The following is a 15,487-nucleotide window of genomic DNA, read 5'->3' on the forward strand; positions in this document are numbered from 1 at the left end:
GATGTTCTGTTTTCCAATCTGTGAAATGGGGATGAATGAACACGTCACAGGCCTAGCACACAAACCATGTAAGATAAAGTGCACACACTGTGTGGCACTGTGCCTGGCACTCAGTTATAAATGGATGGCAGCTGTATTTCTGGTTGCTGTCATTGTCATCACCATGGGAATGACTTCCTTAGGAAGCCCATCCATCCTCCCCAAGGTGAAAGGGCCACCACTGGGCTCTCACTGGCCCTGTACTTCCCTTTGTCAACAGCATCTCATATACAGTTGATCGAATCCATTTCATTTCTCTTGACTTATTCCCGGTTTTTATCCGCAGTAGGTATAAGTGATCCCTTAACTTTACGACACTGGGTGCGGCTGTTCCCCTCCTGTTCACTAACAAGGAGCTGGGCCCAGCGCATAGTATGTGCTCTGTAAGCAGCTGCTGAATTCTTTCTCATCATGTCTCCAGAGCCATGGGAAGAGGCAGGACTTAACGACCACTTTCTCCTCCCCCAAGGCTCTGCTAATCCAAGTATGGTCTGAGGACCAGCCGCCGCAGAGCCTCTTGGGATTGTACCAGAAATGCAGAGTCCCAGGGCCCAGCCCAGGCCCTTTTTTTTTTTTTAAGATTTTATTTATTTGACAGAGATCACAAGTAGGCAGAGAGGCAGGCAGAGAGAGGGGGAAGCAGGCTCCCCGCTGAGCAGAGAGCCCAATGAGGGGATCGATCCTAGGACCCTGGCAGAGGCTTTAACCCACTGAGCCACCCAGGTGCCCCAGCCCAGGCCTTCTGAACGAGAATGTGCCTCTTGACCAAGACCCCAGGGAGCCCTGCACCATCCACTCTGAGAAACTATCCTCCCAGGGTCACTCCTTGGTGAAAAGGCCACTGCCCCGGGCAAGATGACCAGTGCTCAGGGCCTTCTGGAGGAGATTCAGCTCTGGTGCTTGCTCTCCGAGGGCTGAGCAGGGCTTTCGGGGGGCCTCTGTTGCAGGATGACACCTGTGAAATCACCGTTGGGTTAGATCTCACAAGAGCTGGGGTTTAATCCCAGTTCTGAGACCAAGAAACTCTATCACTTGGCCTACGACATTAACCTTCCCGGGCCTCAGTTTGCTCATCTATAGAAAGGGAGCATAACCTACTTTATAGGTCTGTTATGAGAAGTAAATGGATTAATATCTACACAGGGGATTCTCCATGGGGACCAGTGGGCTGAAATCCAGTCTCTGGTCTGTTCTGGCATGGGCCTGAGTCATCCCAGAGGACGGGGCAGGCTTCTGTGACTCATTCTCCCAAAGGGCACCTTTTTATAATTTTATGAAGTCCCCAAACAGGTCAGTGGAGGGCCTGAGTACAAAATCCTGCCAGTTTAGCTCTTGATTCCTTGATGTGCAAAAGGACCTCAACAAATGGGAGTCTTCACGGATCCGAAAAATTAATATATTCCCAGCCTCTGCCACAGGTTGTCGTGAGGGTCAGACAAGAGGACGTGGACACGCTTCGCAATTGGCCCAGCACGACATCCCTCTGGCCGGTTACTCCCGGGACTCTTGCGGCCCCTATGAGCGTCCCCTAGCCTGGTGCTTCCTGTCTGGGGAGGGACGCGAGAAGCCAAGACAGCGGATGGGAGTGCCGGTGGTTTAGTCTGTGGTGGTTCTAGGTAAGGAGGTGAAAAACCGGCTGAAAGTGAACGCGATAATGGGAAAGACCGCTTCCCGAGGACGGTCTTGCCAGCCTTCCTTGCTTGCAACAAAGTGCTGCTGGAAGAGAAAAAGACGAGGCCACCCACATTTCGGGGCGTTCTTCTAAAGCGTGGCACCCTGTGTCAGCATGGAGGGCTAGTGGAAAAGAACACAGGACTGGGAATGACAGAACCTAGATTGTCTGCTGTTCCATGGCTTGAGAAAGCCAGTGAATCTGTCTTGGGGATTCAGACTCTTTACCCCTAAAAATCCAGGGATTAAAAAACATCTCTTTTGCCTCGACAGCACCTCACTGAATAAAAGAGCCTTGTGTCTATGGGATGCGAGGTATTTATGGACACGCTCTACCTCCTGCATCTATAATGATGACCGTGGCTAGTCCTGGGAGTGGGGGAGCCACAAAGCTCTCTGCTTGCTGACTTAGAAATGCATGAGTCCCTCCACAGCCAGACTGATTGAGATGCAGTATATTCATAAAACTGTCTCATATTGATGGAGTGGCCAAAGCAGAAACAACCCGTTCCAGAGAACAAGGAAAATAAACTCAAACTGTGAGTGTCACAGAGCCATAAAACCCAAACATGACGCAGCTCTGGCTTATGACTTCAGACAAGGGAAGGAAAACTCCAGATTACTTCTCTAGTCCATTCTTGTGGACTAACAGAAGCAGTCTGGGCTGAGGCACACACCCCTTAGTCTCTCTCCTCCCTCTACCTTTTTGCATTAGCACCTGCTGTCGAAGCCCATTTGTAATCTGAGCACTTGTCAGCGAGAACAGCACTTAGTGTCTTAATGAACAGAGGTGCTGCAACAGCTTCTCAGCCATTTGCCACCTCGTTTCGGTGGGTTAGCCTCTCTGATTTCCTTTTACCAATGCCGGCACGCCACCCGAGAACGTGAAGAACCTCTAGTGGGTGTACTTAGAACTTAAACAACAGTCCAGAGCCGCCAAAGCCCGGAACCAGAATCCCCCTGGCTGCAAACATAGGCGCTCACATGAGTTCTGTCAATTCCTTCAGACCATCCCAGGGATTCTGTTTGTTGGTCTGATGCCTGGAAAAGGCCAAATGTGTCGATCGACCCCTTGTGGTAAGAGGGACGGTGCAGATAGAAACGAGTAACAAAGAAGTGACTTGCGTTCCGTGCCCTAAGCTGGCTTTGCTCCCCGCACACACACCCACCCCGCCGAGCCAGGCCGGCACGTGGAAATTGATGACCACCTGATGTTTGGGACAAACACGTCCTGAGACCTTCCAGAATCCTACAACTGAGGCCCAGGAGAGCACACATGTCACCAGCACCTAACTTCGTTTCTGAGTCACTTTCCACAATGAAAAGTTTTGTTTTTAAAATTACCCCCTTCCAAAGACTATCTGGGCAGATGACGACAAGGAGGGAGGGACATACCTCACGGGAACGGGGATGCTGGACAGCGGGTGGGGACACCACTGGGTCACCAGTCATCTTTGTGGGGCATGCAGTTAAAATTTCTTTTTTTTGGAAGTAAAATTACACATTATTCATTGTAGGAAAGTGCTCTTCAAGAGTCACAACTATAGGTGTCCCCATATCATGACAACAAACACTTGCTGAGATCACCGTTTTGTTAGAGATGATAAATCATCTGCACAGAAGCACATTATGTGGTTTAACTTTGAAGTGAGGAGGATGAGCGCGACTGCCCCCAGGGAGACTGGGGGAGGGGAGCAGCGTTCAACAGACGGATAACTGAGCTGCGGAACCTAAGGTTTCTGCAAGACAAGCACAAAGGACAGGGAGAAGGTTCTAGAGATGGACAGGCGCAAGAAGCTTGGACCCAACGATGACCACCGGGAGGATGGCTGTGACTATCCGTGGGAAGGCTGGGAGAGTCCGGTCAATGTCACGGAGTCAGGGAGGGAAGAATGAACATACTCGTCTGATATCAGACCACTGGACCAAGGGACAGATCAAGTATGTCTGAAAGTAGTTAATTTAGATGATATAAAATGAAATACTACATTGGGACGCCTGGGCGGCTCAGGTGGTTAAGCATCTGCCTTCAGCTCAGGTTATGACCCCAGGGGGTCCCAAGAGGGATTCCTGCATCATCGGGCTCCCTGCTCAGCGGGAGTTTGCTTCTCCCTCTGCCTCTGCCCTTCCCCCAGCTCATGCTCTGTCTCTGTCAAATAAATAAGATCTTTAAAAAAGTGAAATATGACATAGACCTTATGGAGCTATGAAGAGGTAGAAAATTCAGGGTGAAATGAGTAAATTCAAGCCGGATCCTTAGATATCACAAAGGGGGAAAAAGGATGGTTGCAATTCATCTCCAGTCTTGCATCTACCTGATGCACGACCCTTCTTCGGTGTTGGAGGACGTGCTCCTAGCTGTTACATTTACGGGTTAGTGATCTAACTGCCGGCACCTGGCAGACTCCAAGGGCATCGCCATTTTCCCTCGATCTTCCCAGCGCGCTCTCCGACACCCCGGTCTGCACCACAAGTGTGACTGATGCATGATGGTCATGTTCTGTCTGCTACTCTAATAAGGGAGGGGGGGTCTTTTCCCTCTGGGTATCGGGGCTCCTTCAAGCTCTCCAGAGCACGAGGATCTGATTTCGTTTCCAGTACAACTCCGAACCCAAGCACAAGTATCCTGCTGCAAACACCTGGGCAGTGATTACCGAGCTCCTCCTTCAATGCCTCTGCTAGAGGGCGGGTCTCGAGCTCACAAGCCCTCCTGTTCTGGGGCTGCTCCGTGCTGGCTGAGGACACAGCAGGGACCAGGGCTGACACCATCCCCACTCTCAGGAAACCGCCCCCAGGACTCTGACACAACGTCCAAGAGAAGAACCAAGGGCAGCAGTTTGGTGTCCTTTGCAATTTCCGGTTGACAATGGCCATGCCCCTGTTTCCTTTATATTTCTAGCGTGCATCCAGCCCCCAACATCGCTGTCCCTCAAATCCACAAGAGAATCAAAGAGACAAGCTGGGTGGAAATCAGGGCACTGTTGCTAAAGGTCTAAACACATGCCCACTCCTCCTCTAAAGTTAAATCCTTCACCGTGGCATTCAAGGCTCTTGACGGTTCCCCTTCAACCCACAGCTGGCTTGACCTTTGATGACCTCTCCCCACGAATCCTGCCCCCCCGGCCAAGCTGGGCTGTTGGCTAGTTCCTGAACATACTGTGACTCATGTCAGGGACCTCCATGAACTTTGCCTCCCGTGTCACAACCTCCTTTCCCCTCTGTGACCTTCAAAATGGGATTCTTCTTTAAGTTTGACATCCCTCCTCCTTTATGATGCTTCTTCTGAATTTGCAAAAGGAATTGGGGGGGGGGTGCCTGGGTGGCTCAGTGGGTTGGGCCTCTGCCTTCGGCTCAGGTCATGATCCCAGGGTCCTGGGATCGAGCCCCGCATCAGGTTCTCTGCTCAGCAGGGAGCCCACCCCCACCCTGCCTGCCTCTCTGCCTTCTTGTGATCTCTCTCTGTCAAATAAATAAATAAAATCTTTAAAAAAAAAAAAAGATATGGTCTCCTGCTGTTTGTATTTCTTGAGAACCATTTTATACGTCTTCATATGAAGCATTTTCTGTAGCTTCTAATTGCCTACCAGCCCTACAGCTGATGGGGGAACACTGCTTATAAATTATATCAAGTCTGGTGGTGTGCCTTGCACGGGGTGGGCCCTCAAAACAGGAGTGCCACCCAGCCTTATGAAGGAAGGAGGTCCGATCACAGCGATGGCACCGATGGACCTTGAGGGTATGATGCAAAGTGAAGTAAGCGTCTGATAAAAAGACAAACACTGTATCATTCCACTTATCTGAGAGGCCTCAAATCCTAGAAACAAGAAGTATAAAGTGGTGGTTTCCAGGGGTGAAGGGGGCGGAGAAGGAAAAGGCGAGTCACTTAATGGGTACAGAGCTTCAATTTTGCAAGATGAAAAGGTTCTGGAACTCTCTTGCACAACAACCAACATGAATCTAGTCAACGTTCCTGAATTGCTCACTCATCATCTGTCCAGAAAGAAAATTTAATGTTTTTTACCACACACAAAGAAAGTGCCCAGTGAATTCCATCTCCAACCTAACAAGTGCCATAAAAATGTGTTCTGTTGGCACCTTTATGCTGGTCACAGAGGTGAGAGCAGAGAGCGCCCTCTAAAAATGATCTTAAAAGAGGGTCCTCCCATGCACTAAGAAAGAATTTCTGCATTTTAAGAAAGGGAAATCAAGACTGGAACAATACAGAAAATTAGGGATAAAGAGTAAATTCTGGTATATTTCCCATTCCTTCAAGGTAATAGCTACCTGGAGGGCTATGAACCCTGAACCTCTTTCTGAAACTTCAGGGTTACAGTTCATGTTTTCCATTTGAAGGCAGAGATGAGGTCCAAGGTCACCGTGGTCCAGTTACCAGTTTTCTTGCATTTTCAGAGTAGAATGTAAGGATAGTGGGGAAAGTAGATGATTTTGTGGGATTGGAGAGGAGGCTGCAGGTGGAGAACAAGGAAGGTGGGATGGGATTTTAGAGAGAAATGCGGACATACAGTAAGAGAGCCAGAGAGGAACAACAAAATCACAGATCAGAATGTGACGACCATGAACATTGTCCACCAAACTCGAGAGACAGTATAAGCAGAAATGTTGGTTTGGGTGTGACGAACTCTGGATAGAAGATTCTCATTAGACATGTAGGAGGCTGAGAAGTACCACAGAGCATGGATGCCATGTGCCTGGCTAAGTCTGCAGGTGTAAAAAATTTGGAATGTTGAAACTAGCCGCTGACCAACAGAAATTCCTTGTAGTTCAAGTCTAAAGACAAAGAAACCCTGGGCAGATTCAGATTCACATTCGCAGAAGGACTTATTTTTAAAGGATCAGCAACACTTCTTTTCTTTCTTTCTTTTAAAGATTCATTTATTTATTTTGGAGAGAGAGAGAAAGAGAAAGAGGGAGAACAAGTAGGAAAGGGGCAAAGTAAGAGGGAGAGAATCTCAAGCAGGCTCCGTACTGACTCAGGACTCGATCTCGAAACCCTGAGATCATGAACTGAGCCCAAGTCAAGAGCAGGATGCTTAACTGACTGAGCCCCTCAGGCACCCCAACATTTCCTTTTCTTTTCAAATTGCTGGTCTCTAATTGTAGCCAAATCCTTCCCATGGGATTCGCCCTGTTCTTGATTCTTACAGACTATTTCTTGCATGTTCTTCCAAACCCAATCCGACTGCTTTCAGGTCCTCCTCTTCATAATCAAGTGTCTTGAGAATATTACTTATTTTTGAAAGACTGGATACATTTTTGTCTTTGAGTTACGCAAATAAAGAAGCCAATTTCCTTTTTACAAATTTAATCTATTTATTTATTTTTGAGAGAGAGAAAGGGAGAGAGAAAGAGAGTGTGCAAGCCATTGTGGAGGGGGCTGGTGGAGGACCAGAGGGAAAGTGACAAAGAATCTTAAGGAGGTTCCATGCTCAGCATGGAGCCCACCACGGGGCTTGATCTCACGACCGTGAAGTCATGCCCTGAGCTGAATTCAAGAGTTGGGTCCTTAACTGACTGAGCCACCTGGGTGCCACAGGAAGCCAATTTTCTAAAAACAGATTGAAACACACAAGGCCAAAAAAATCCAAAGAAAGCTCATGATTCCACTGCTTTGAATTTTAAGGATAGACTATCTTCGTGAGGGTGGTAGAAACTAATGGTTATGAATAAGAACTCTGGAGCAAAACAAAGTGCGTCCATCTCTGGCACTTATTAGCTCTGTAACCACGACCGAGTTATTTAACTTATCTGAATTTCCTTTTCCTCCTCTAGGAAAAAGAGAGAATAATGATAATAGCATTGTCTCCAAAGGACTAAATGATATGCTGTCAAATTCTCAAAAAATGGCAGCTGCCATTATCATCACCCAAGTGTGAATGGCAGACTGAGAAATCCTGCTCTCGCGGGAGTTGATTATTCATTCAATCAGCACCCACGGGGTGCCTAATCACAGGTACCATATCCAGAGGCATGGATTAGTCATGCAGTGTGTCATACCGGACTCCTGGAGCCAGCATGGCTGGAGAGGTGACTGATGAAGACTTAGAAAGACAGGAGACAGTGGTTCCCCCGCTCCCCCGCTTCAATCAACCCTTTACCTCTGGGGTCCACCATCATCCCAAGAGAGATGCATTTTGAGAATCATTCACCTCAGATCATTAGCATTACGGAATCAACTTCCAGAATGTAAGGAAGGGAATGTGATGCTCCTCTATGACCTGCAATTGTGTAGGCCGCTGTTGGAGAACGGGACGATGACAAGAGAAGACGAAAGACAGTTTGGGAGAGCAAGTAGGCTTCTCTGTACTTGCTGGAGAACAGAGAAAATTCGCGAGACGGTCTCCAAGTTCATAATGGTTTTCCTGATAAAGTGCATGCATGTGCCAAATCAGAGATGTTTCTGCTTATCTTTGCCTGACCGTGTACTTGGAAGTGGCCCCAGCTCAGGCTCATGCTTCCTCTACTGGACCTACTGGACCATTAACCACTGTCACTCTCCATTAATCATGCTTGGTGTCTTTCAAACTGTCCTGTGTTTCCTTCCAAAAATGTCAATGGGACAACCAAGGGTGAGAGAGGACATGCTACAACTTATAAGTCTCAATTTAGAGTTCTAGAATTCTTCGTTTATTAATTTCTTCTGACAGAGTCCAGCTGTCTCTAGAGTAATTAGTAACACAACAGGGTTAACATAGCTGCCTCACGGAGATGCGGGTTCACCGTGACTGATGGCTCACTTCCAGAAATTAAGCATGTCTAACTGGGTTTAAACTCAAAAGGACAGCATCAGGCCTGTAGCCCGTGGATGCCTCCAATGTCTTATCTTCCTCCTGTTTTAGGAGCCACCAGATACAGCAGATAAGGACTATTAGCTCTCAGCTATTTTGATCCGTTTGATCCAATCTGTATAGAGGTGAGGTTCAGAGAGCATTGCTAAGTCGACTCTCCTTGGAAAAGGACAGGGGAAGCCAGAGATTGGGCTAATTCACATACCCCGAGTCTCTCATACACCAAGAGTCCTGAGGACACCGGGCTGCCCAAGTTCACGGCTCACAGCTGACGCTGGGAATGAATGAAGTGTGCCTTCATTCATTAGATAACTAGATCAATTAGAGGACGCTGTTGGCTAAGAAATTCTGTCAATTCTTCTTTTCAAATGTCTTTTCTATTGTTCTGTTTGGTCTCCTCTCGCGTGATCAGCCGGAGATGCTCGTTAGCTCATATTTTAGACACAAGAGGAGCTTTCCCCAGAGTCTCCCTGGTACAGATTATTCAAGTTCAACTAGTGATTCTGGAGAATGAGGCATAGGGCTGGCCTTTGTAGGCTTCCGCCTTCTCTTTCTGCTCACTTTACACAGGGACCAAGGAACATCTTTGAAAGGCTAGTTGTCATCACATCACTCCACTGCTCAAAACCCTCCAAAGGTTCTCCACTGCCCTGGAAACAGAATCTACGTCCTCATACGCCTTACCTAGTGAACGCTTTCTCAATCCATCCTGAGATGGACCCTCTGCCCCAGCGCGGCCACCTTGTCATGGACTCAACACAAGGCCATCTCTGGGCCTCTGACCAGGGCCTTCCCTTCTGGAATGTTTTCCCCTCATTCTCTATTATACACACCCCTTACGCCTGAAGGGTCAGCTCAAGCTTCAGCCCTTCCATGCCCTTTTATCAGATTGCATGGAATGGGGCGCTTCGGTGGCTCAGTGGGTTAAAGTGGGTTAAAGCCTCTGCCTTTGGCTCAGGTCATGATCCCAGGGTCCTGGGATCGAGCCCCATATCAGGCTCTCTGCTCAGTGGGGAGCCTGCTTCCCCCTCTCTCTCTGCTTGCCTCTCTGCCTACTTGTGATCTCTCTGTCAAATAAATAAACCTTTAAAAAAAAAAGATTGCACGAACTCCAAGTGATGCTGCTGACACTATTTTGGTACTCTACTCTGTGTGTATACATAATATAGATAACATACAAAAATATATATGTAAAATTTATATATTAAACCGTGATTTATTTGCATCTGCTCTGATACCTAGCACATGTGTGACGAATGAATAGGAACTACATATGGGAGTTTATTTTGCAATATTCAATCTTCAGGGAAATTTGGCCTCACAGCCTTCAAAAGCCTATAGCTCTTCAAAGGTATGTAACTGATTTCTAGAATTAGAACAAGCAACTCTAATTGTAGAACAAAATTAGGAGAAATACCGATGCTTCTTAAGCAATGTGTGCTATTGGGGACATTGGCTGCGGTGACAGAAGATGGGAGAGCCCATAGGGGGCCGCACATGTCAGTCCTACTTCACACTGGGCAGCTAACAAAAGCATGTCGGGGAGTATTTGCGGACATGAGAATCCGTTCACCAGATACTACTGCGTGCAAAAAAGCCAGAGAAGAGACTACGTGTAGCAGGTATTTGACCTTCGTTAGACAAACAGACAGTGGTTATCTCTTAGAAGCTGGTTTGAGGGCACTTTCTCCTCCGTGGTTTTCTATGCATTTACATTTTGGAGCACTGGATTGAAGTGTTATTAATGTATTGAATGGTTCCTTGACTGATTGATTTTATTTATTTATTTGAGAAAGAGAGACAGGGAGCATGAGCAGGATGAGGGGCAGAGGGAGAAGCAGGCTCTCCGCTGAGTGGGGGACCCCGACATAGGGCACGATCCTGGGGTTCCAGGATCATGATCTGAGTTGAAGGCAGATGCCCAACCGACTGAGCCACCCAGGCGCCCCAGAACAGTTTCTTTAGGTGGAAATGTTTTCTTTCGAACCACAAACATCTGACTTGGATGGACACACATGTGGATAAAGTAGCTTGACTCAATCTTGTGTTTAAGTTGGACTCCAGTAAAACTCAGCACCACGTGGGAGACATCCTTGTCACAGCGACAGCAGTCCCTGGACAAGGTACTAGGAAGTGTGGGGTGTAAGTGTGCCTCCACTGCATGGCTCCTGCCAGCCCGGCTAAAGGCGCTGATTTTTCTCAAACTTCAGCTTTTCTGCTATAACAGAGGGGAATACTCTGCCCCACCCCCATCCTTGTCACATCTCACAAAAATAAATTAGAAACTGTTAACGAAAATACCAAGCCCACTATAAAAAGGCAGCTGATCAAGGTTGGAGAAACACCCCCTGAAATCTTTACTCTTTTTTTTTTCTTTTTAAAGATTTTATTTATTTATTTGACAGAGATCACAAGTAGGCAGAGAGGCAGGCAGAGAGAGAGGAAGGGAAGCAGACTCCCCACTGAGCAGAGAGCCTGATGCGGGGCTCGATCCCAGGACCCTGAGATTATGACCTTAGCAGAAGGCAGAGGTTTAACCCACTGAGGCACCCAGGCACCCCTCTTTACTCTTTAATGAAACTACAACGTTAAATCAGAAAGCAGTGTCCGGTTCATGGGTGGTGAGGTACCATTTCACCAGATGCCCCGTCTAACGGTGGTGGATGCGTTCATGAGCATTCAACGTGAGAAACGTAAAAATCACTTTAGGACAAAACTTACTCTTCTTTTAAAAGTATTTCCCACGATACTCTGCAGATTGTCTCTATTTTTTTTTTTTTTTTTTTTAAACAGAACAAACAGCACAGACATGAATTTTAATAGAGGAAATACTCCGGGCTTCAGATCAGTAATTTAAAGACAAAAACTTTAAAGCTTTGGCAAACTCATTACAAAGGGAAAAAGGTACTACTCTTCATCTTTGCAAAGACTTTGACATTGAATCTAATTCACCTCGATGGGCCAATAATCCTGAGTCGGTCACACAAATACCAAGGTACATATTTACAGATACACACGACAAAGGTTCTCGGCATGTGGCTGGCAGGTGCGTATCGAACGCTTCTTGACAAAAACACACAAACCCAGGTCACGACTGTGTGTACCAAGACGCACATGGAAACGACCAAATGTCCCACAGAGCAGCCTCGGGGAGAGGTGCAACAGGGCTGATAAAGAGAAAAAGAGCATGAGAGGTTATCCCGTGAAGGGAAGGCAGGGCGGCACGCCCCCAGAAGACGTCTCGACTCACCTGTTAAGTGGTTGGCAATCCTGGCAGTGGGTTTGGGAGGCAGGGCAGGGGGTTGCTTGAGAAGGGACAGCTGCTTCACTGGGGTCTCCTCATGGTCTCCAGAGAAAGCAGCAGGTTTTTTGGGGGGCAGTAGCAGGACTGGTTTGGCTGAAGGATCTTGGGACAGGAGAACTCCAGACTCACTGGCAGAGGGACTCTCTTCAGACACTGAGGGGACAACCACACGACACACAGGAGACATTACACAAAGGCAGCGCAGGTGGGGCCAGCGGGAGCACACAGGACGGGGGTGTGGGTCAGCGACACAGCACAGCGCCCACTGCTTCCGGTCGCCGTGCACGTGGGAGAGTTAAAGAGAAGCCTCTAGAAATCCAGGAAAGAAGGGCGTGTGGGTGGAGGGACACATCAGGGAGGCTGAGGCAGTAAGGGAGAGGTGGGAGGGGGAAGGTGGGGAAAAGGGAAGAGGACCTTTCTCCAAACTATCCCAAGCTTAACCACTTCAATCTTGGCATTTCTACTACACCTTTTGTGAGGGCTCTAAAACGTGACTCATGGGACCACAGCAACAATCGACCGATGGCAGGTGCAGAGGGCCAGGGACAAAGGGCCCCCATCCAAACCAAACCAGCACCCAAGGCTGGCATCTTCCCTTGGGCCCATTTGCCCTTTGTCCAGAGCAAGACAGAGAAGATTCTGGGGCCTTGCTTTTAGCTCACTGGGTCTCCCCGGGTCTGGGACATGAAGTCATGACGGAGCCCCCGGAGGCTGACACCAGGCTGGGTGTCCCCACACGCCTGGAGTGGCTGCTCACCAGCCGAGCTGGGCAGAGGCTGTCAACAGGCACCTTACCATTTTAGGGGTTGCTGTAAACTTTGACCAGACTGAGGGTGCACCAAGACAATGTCTTTCTGTCTCCCTGCTTCCTCTCTCCTCTCACTGGCCGGAATGATGGTTTTTCTGCTTGCTTTCCCCCATTTCTCTTTGCTCGGCACTGGGTCTGGCTCTTCCTTTCCACCACAGGAGACCCCGACTGGCTCTAGTTAAGAGCTATCCCGAGGTGCGGGCGGGGGGCGGCCTGGCCAGCGAGCCTGAAACTCTGGGTTCGTTGGGAAGACAGATCTCCCTCTAACGGTCAAATCTGCACGATCCCAACACCCCAAGAAAGGCTGGATGAGAAACGCAATTCACTGCTTTCGCTAGAATTGTCTTCTCAGCCTCGGAGAGAATGCAACTCCAATGCGTCACCTCCTTCCTTTCATCCCTACTGAGACAGGAATGACTCCAGTGACTCTCCCCTAACCTCTTCCTCCTCCCTGATCTGGGCTGCAGTGTTCCCTGTAGCATCAAAGCCTTCGTGAGCACTGTTCTCTCCCCTCTCCCAAGGGACCCCACTATCATCAGCATCAGAGAAATGATACACTAGGTCCCAAAGAGGAGTATGGCATGGGCTGTGTAACCCAGCTCTCCCGTCCTCCCCCTGAGCTCTGCTGGTGCAGACTTGGCATATGGTGTGGAAAAAGGATGTGGACTTTCTCCCCACACTCTGGAGATCCCAGGAGGTCCCTCCCCCAGGCAGGCTTGCCTCTTGACAACAAGGATCACTCCTTACTGGCTGTTGGGAAGACACCCCCCCCCCACTTCTGCAAACCTTCTGAGGGAGTGAGTACTGACCATTCGGAGGGCTTTGGACCAAAGGAGTCGTGACAGTCCAATGGCACCAAACATCACCTATCGGTAGCATTCACGTTAACTGGGAAAGTGTAGACAATTTAATAGCCAATCAACACATCGATTGTGTGCAGTAAACGGATACAATTTGCTAAATTGATCCAACCATTAGCTGGTATGCCAAGGCTGGGCTTAAGGGCCGTGCTAGGGTTTTACGAACATGTGAATTAGGTATGGTGTAGAACAAGTACAGGATTCCTTAGCTTAGCAGAAACGAGTTCTAGGGGAAAGCAAAACAAAACAAAACAAAACACCAATAACATTTTAAATCCCCCATAGTACAAAAACAGGGCATGTCTTCTTTAAAGACATTAAGATTACAAAAAATCTTTTTGAAACACTATAGCACAGTAAGTGTAAATATGTCCTGATTGGACAATTTCATTCCCATTTCCAGGAGATTCAGAGGCTCGGGGTGGTGCCAAACAGAACTTCAAGTCCGGCCAGGCTACAGGTCCCGAATGCCACAGGCAACTCGACCAGGGGCTTTACCTGTCCCATCCATGATGTCTGAAGGCTGGAGCACCTCGTATGAGCAGGGATCCCTGGGCATGGGGACCGGCTCCATTTCGGATAGGGCTGGCAGAGACAGTTGGCTGGAGCTCAGGGACTGTCCGTTTTCCAGCGAATCATCTTCGTTCGATATGGAGAGCTCCCCGTCTGTGGGCGTGAGAAGGAGACGGCACAGTTAGACAACGCCCACCTTCCAGGGAAGGATGACATTTATCGTCCACTAACTGAATCTAAATGTTTTTGAACAATCTTTATCAAGGTCAGTCTGTAAAATCTGCCCCTGTTCTTTTGCTTTTCAGACACTTGTTTTATTTTTAGACATAAGGCATCTGACCCTGAGGGTGGCAATTTCCAGTGACCTTTAGCAAATTGCCTGTTTTACTCTCCATCTTTCTAACCAAAACCACCTATTTTGTACTTTTTTTTTTTTAAACAAAAGTGAATTAAAATGAACCTCTCTTCCTAATTTTGGAAAACTGGAAAAACTGAGCAGGCCTCAGGGATTGGAAAACCAGGAGTAGGAATGTCTACTTTGGGGAGCCAAGGGCTTCATAACACTGGACAAACACCAGAAGCATGGTTCTCTAAGGCTCGAGGAAAAATTCGTCCTCTTTTGTCTTTTTTCCTCCTGCCAGGATCCAATTTCTCCAGGCAGATAAATGTTTAGGAGTTCGAACCCCCTGCCCCGCCCCCCTCCTGACAACAGGGACCACTCCTCACTAGCACTGGGAAGGTCCCGCCTTCCACAAACCTTATGAGTACTGACCACTCACAGGGGGCTTCAGACCACAGCCGAAGGCTGCGGCATCCTAAGGATGCTGTAAGTGCCAGGATTCTCCCAGTGTCCACCAGTGATCACGCCTGGAGGGGAGCAGACTTTGATCTTACTTAAAGCTCCTCAAAGCCAGGGGCAGCCAGCTAGTTAGCACCCCAGGAGAGGATCAAAGGCTCCCACACAATGGCCATTTGTCAAATCAAAACTCCCCCAGGGTGATCTCATTCTAGCCCAGGGGAGTCCTAAATAACGAGACATTAAAGTCAAATTAATTTTTAAAGAGGATGGAAAGCTGTTCCAGTAAGATGAATAAATATCCAGAGGAAAGACTCCTACGTTATGCTTAGTCAGAAACACAGAACCCGGGAAAGCAATCACCAGCCCCAAAACTGGAAGAAAGAGGATTTACTTGTAGAAATCAAACAGGGAAATGGCTCCAAGGTGGATCTTGTATAAATAATCCTTTTCTTGTGCGATGCTCCTCCCAAGGCTTTAATTTTATACACAACAGTATGTGGTGGCAAAAGGGTGCTCTGCCAGCCCCCTCCCTCCGCAGTTGGAACTGGTCTGATGAAACGTTCAACAGAGTCACTCACACACCAACAGGCTTTCGACGGCATATGGTTCAAGGACATAGGCTATTTGACTTGAATCTTGTGTAAACCCAGAAAAAAATAGGATACCAAAGAATCATCTGAGGCAGAT

General features: G+C 48.2%; 1 protein-coding gene across 9 annotated transcripts in view; it reads right to left on the bottom strand.

Annotated features, from left to right (window-relative positions):
- The window catches only part of PHACTR1 (phosphatase and actin regulator 1), a 587,665-nt gene that overhangs the window by 71,615 nt on the left and 500,563 nt on the right, over positions 1–15,487 (bottom strand). For 8 of the 9 annotated variants that reach the window (XM_047733072.1, XM_047733073.1, XM_047733070.1 and 5 more), the window contains 2 exons: positions 13,987–14,154; positions 11,767–11,973 (listed from right to left, as the gene is read on the bottom strand). In XM_047733072.1, the coding sequence (XP_047589028.1) occupies positions 11,767–11,973; positions 13,987–14,154 (375 nt within the window). The remainder of the gene's footprint in view (positions 1–11,766; positions 11,974–13,986; positions 14,155–15,487) is intronic. The other variant, XM_047733075.1, reaches the window with a different exon arrangement.

The sequence above is a fragment of the Lutra lutra genome, chromosome 6 (genome assembly GCF_902655055.1).
Source record: "Lutra lutra chromosome 6, mLutLut1.2, whole genome shotgun sequence".
In the NCBI taxonomy this organism is placed as follows: domain Eukaryota; kingdom Metazoa; phylum Chordata; class Mammalia; order Carnivora; family Mustelidae; genus Lutra; species Lutra lutra.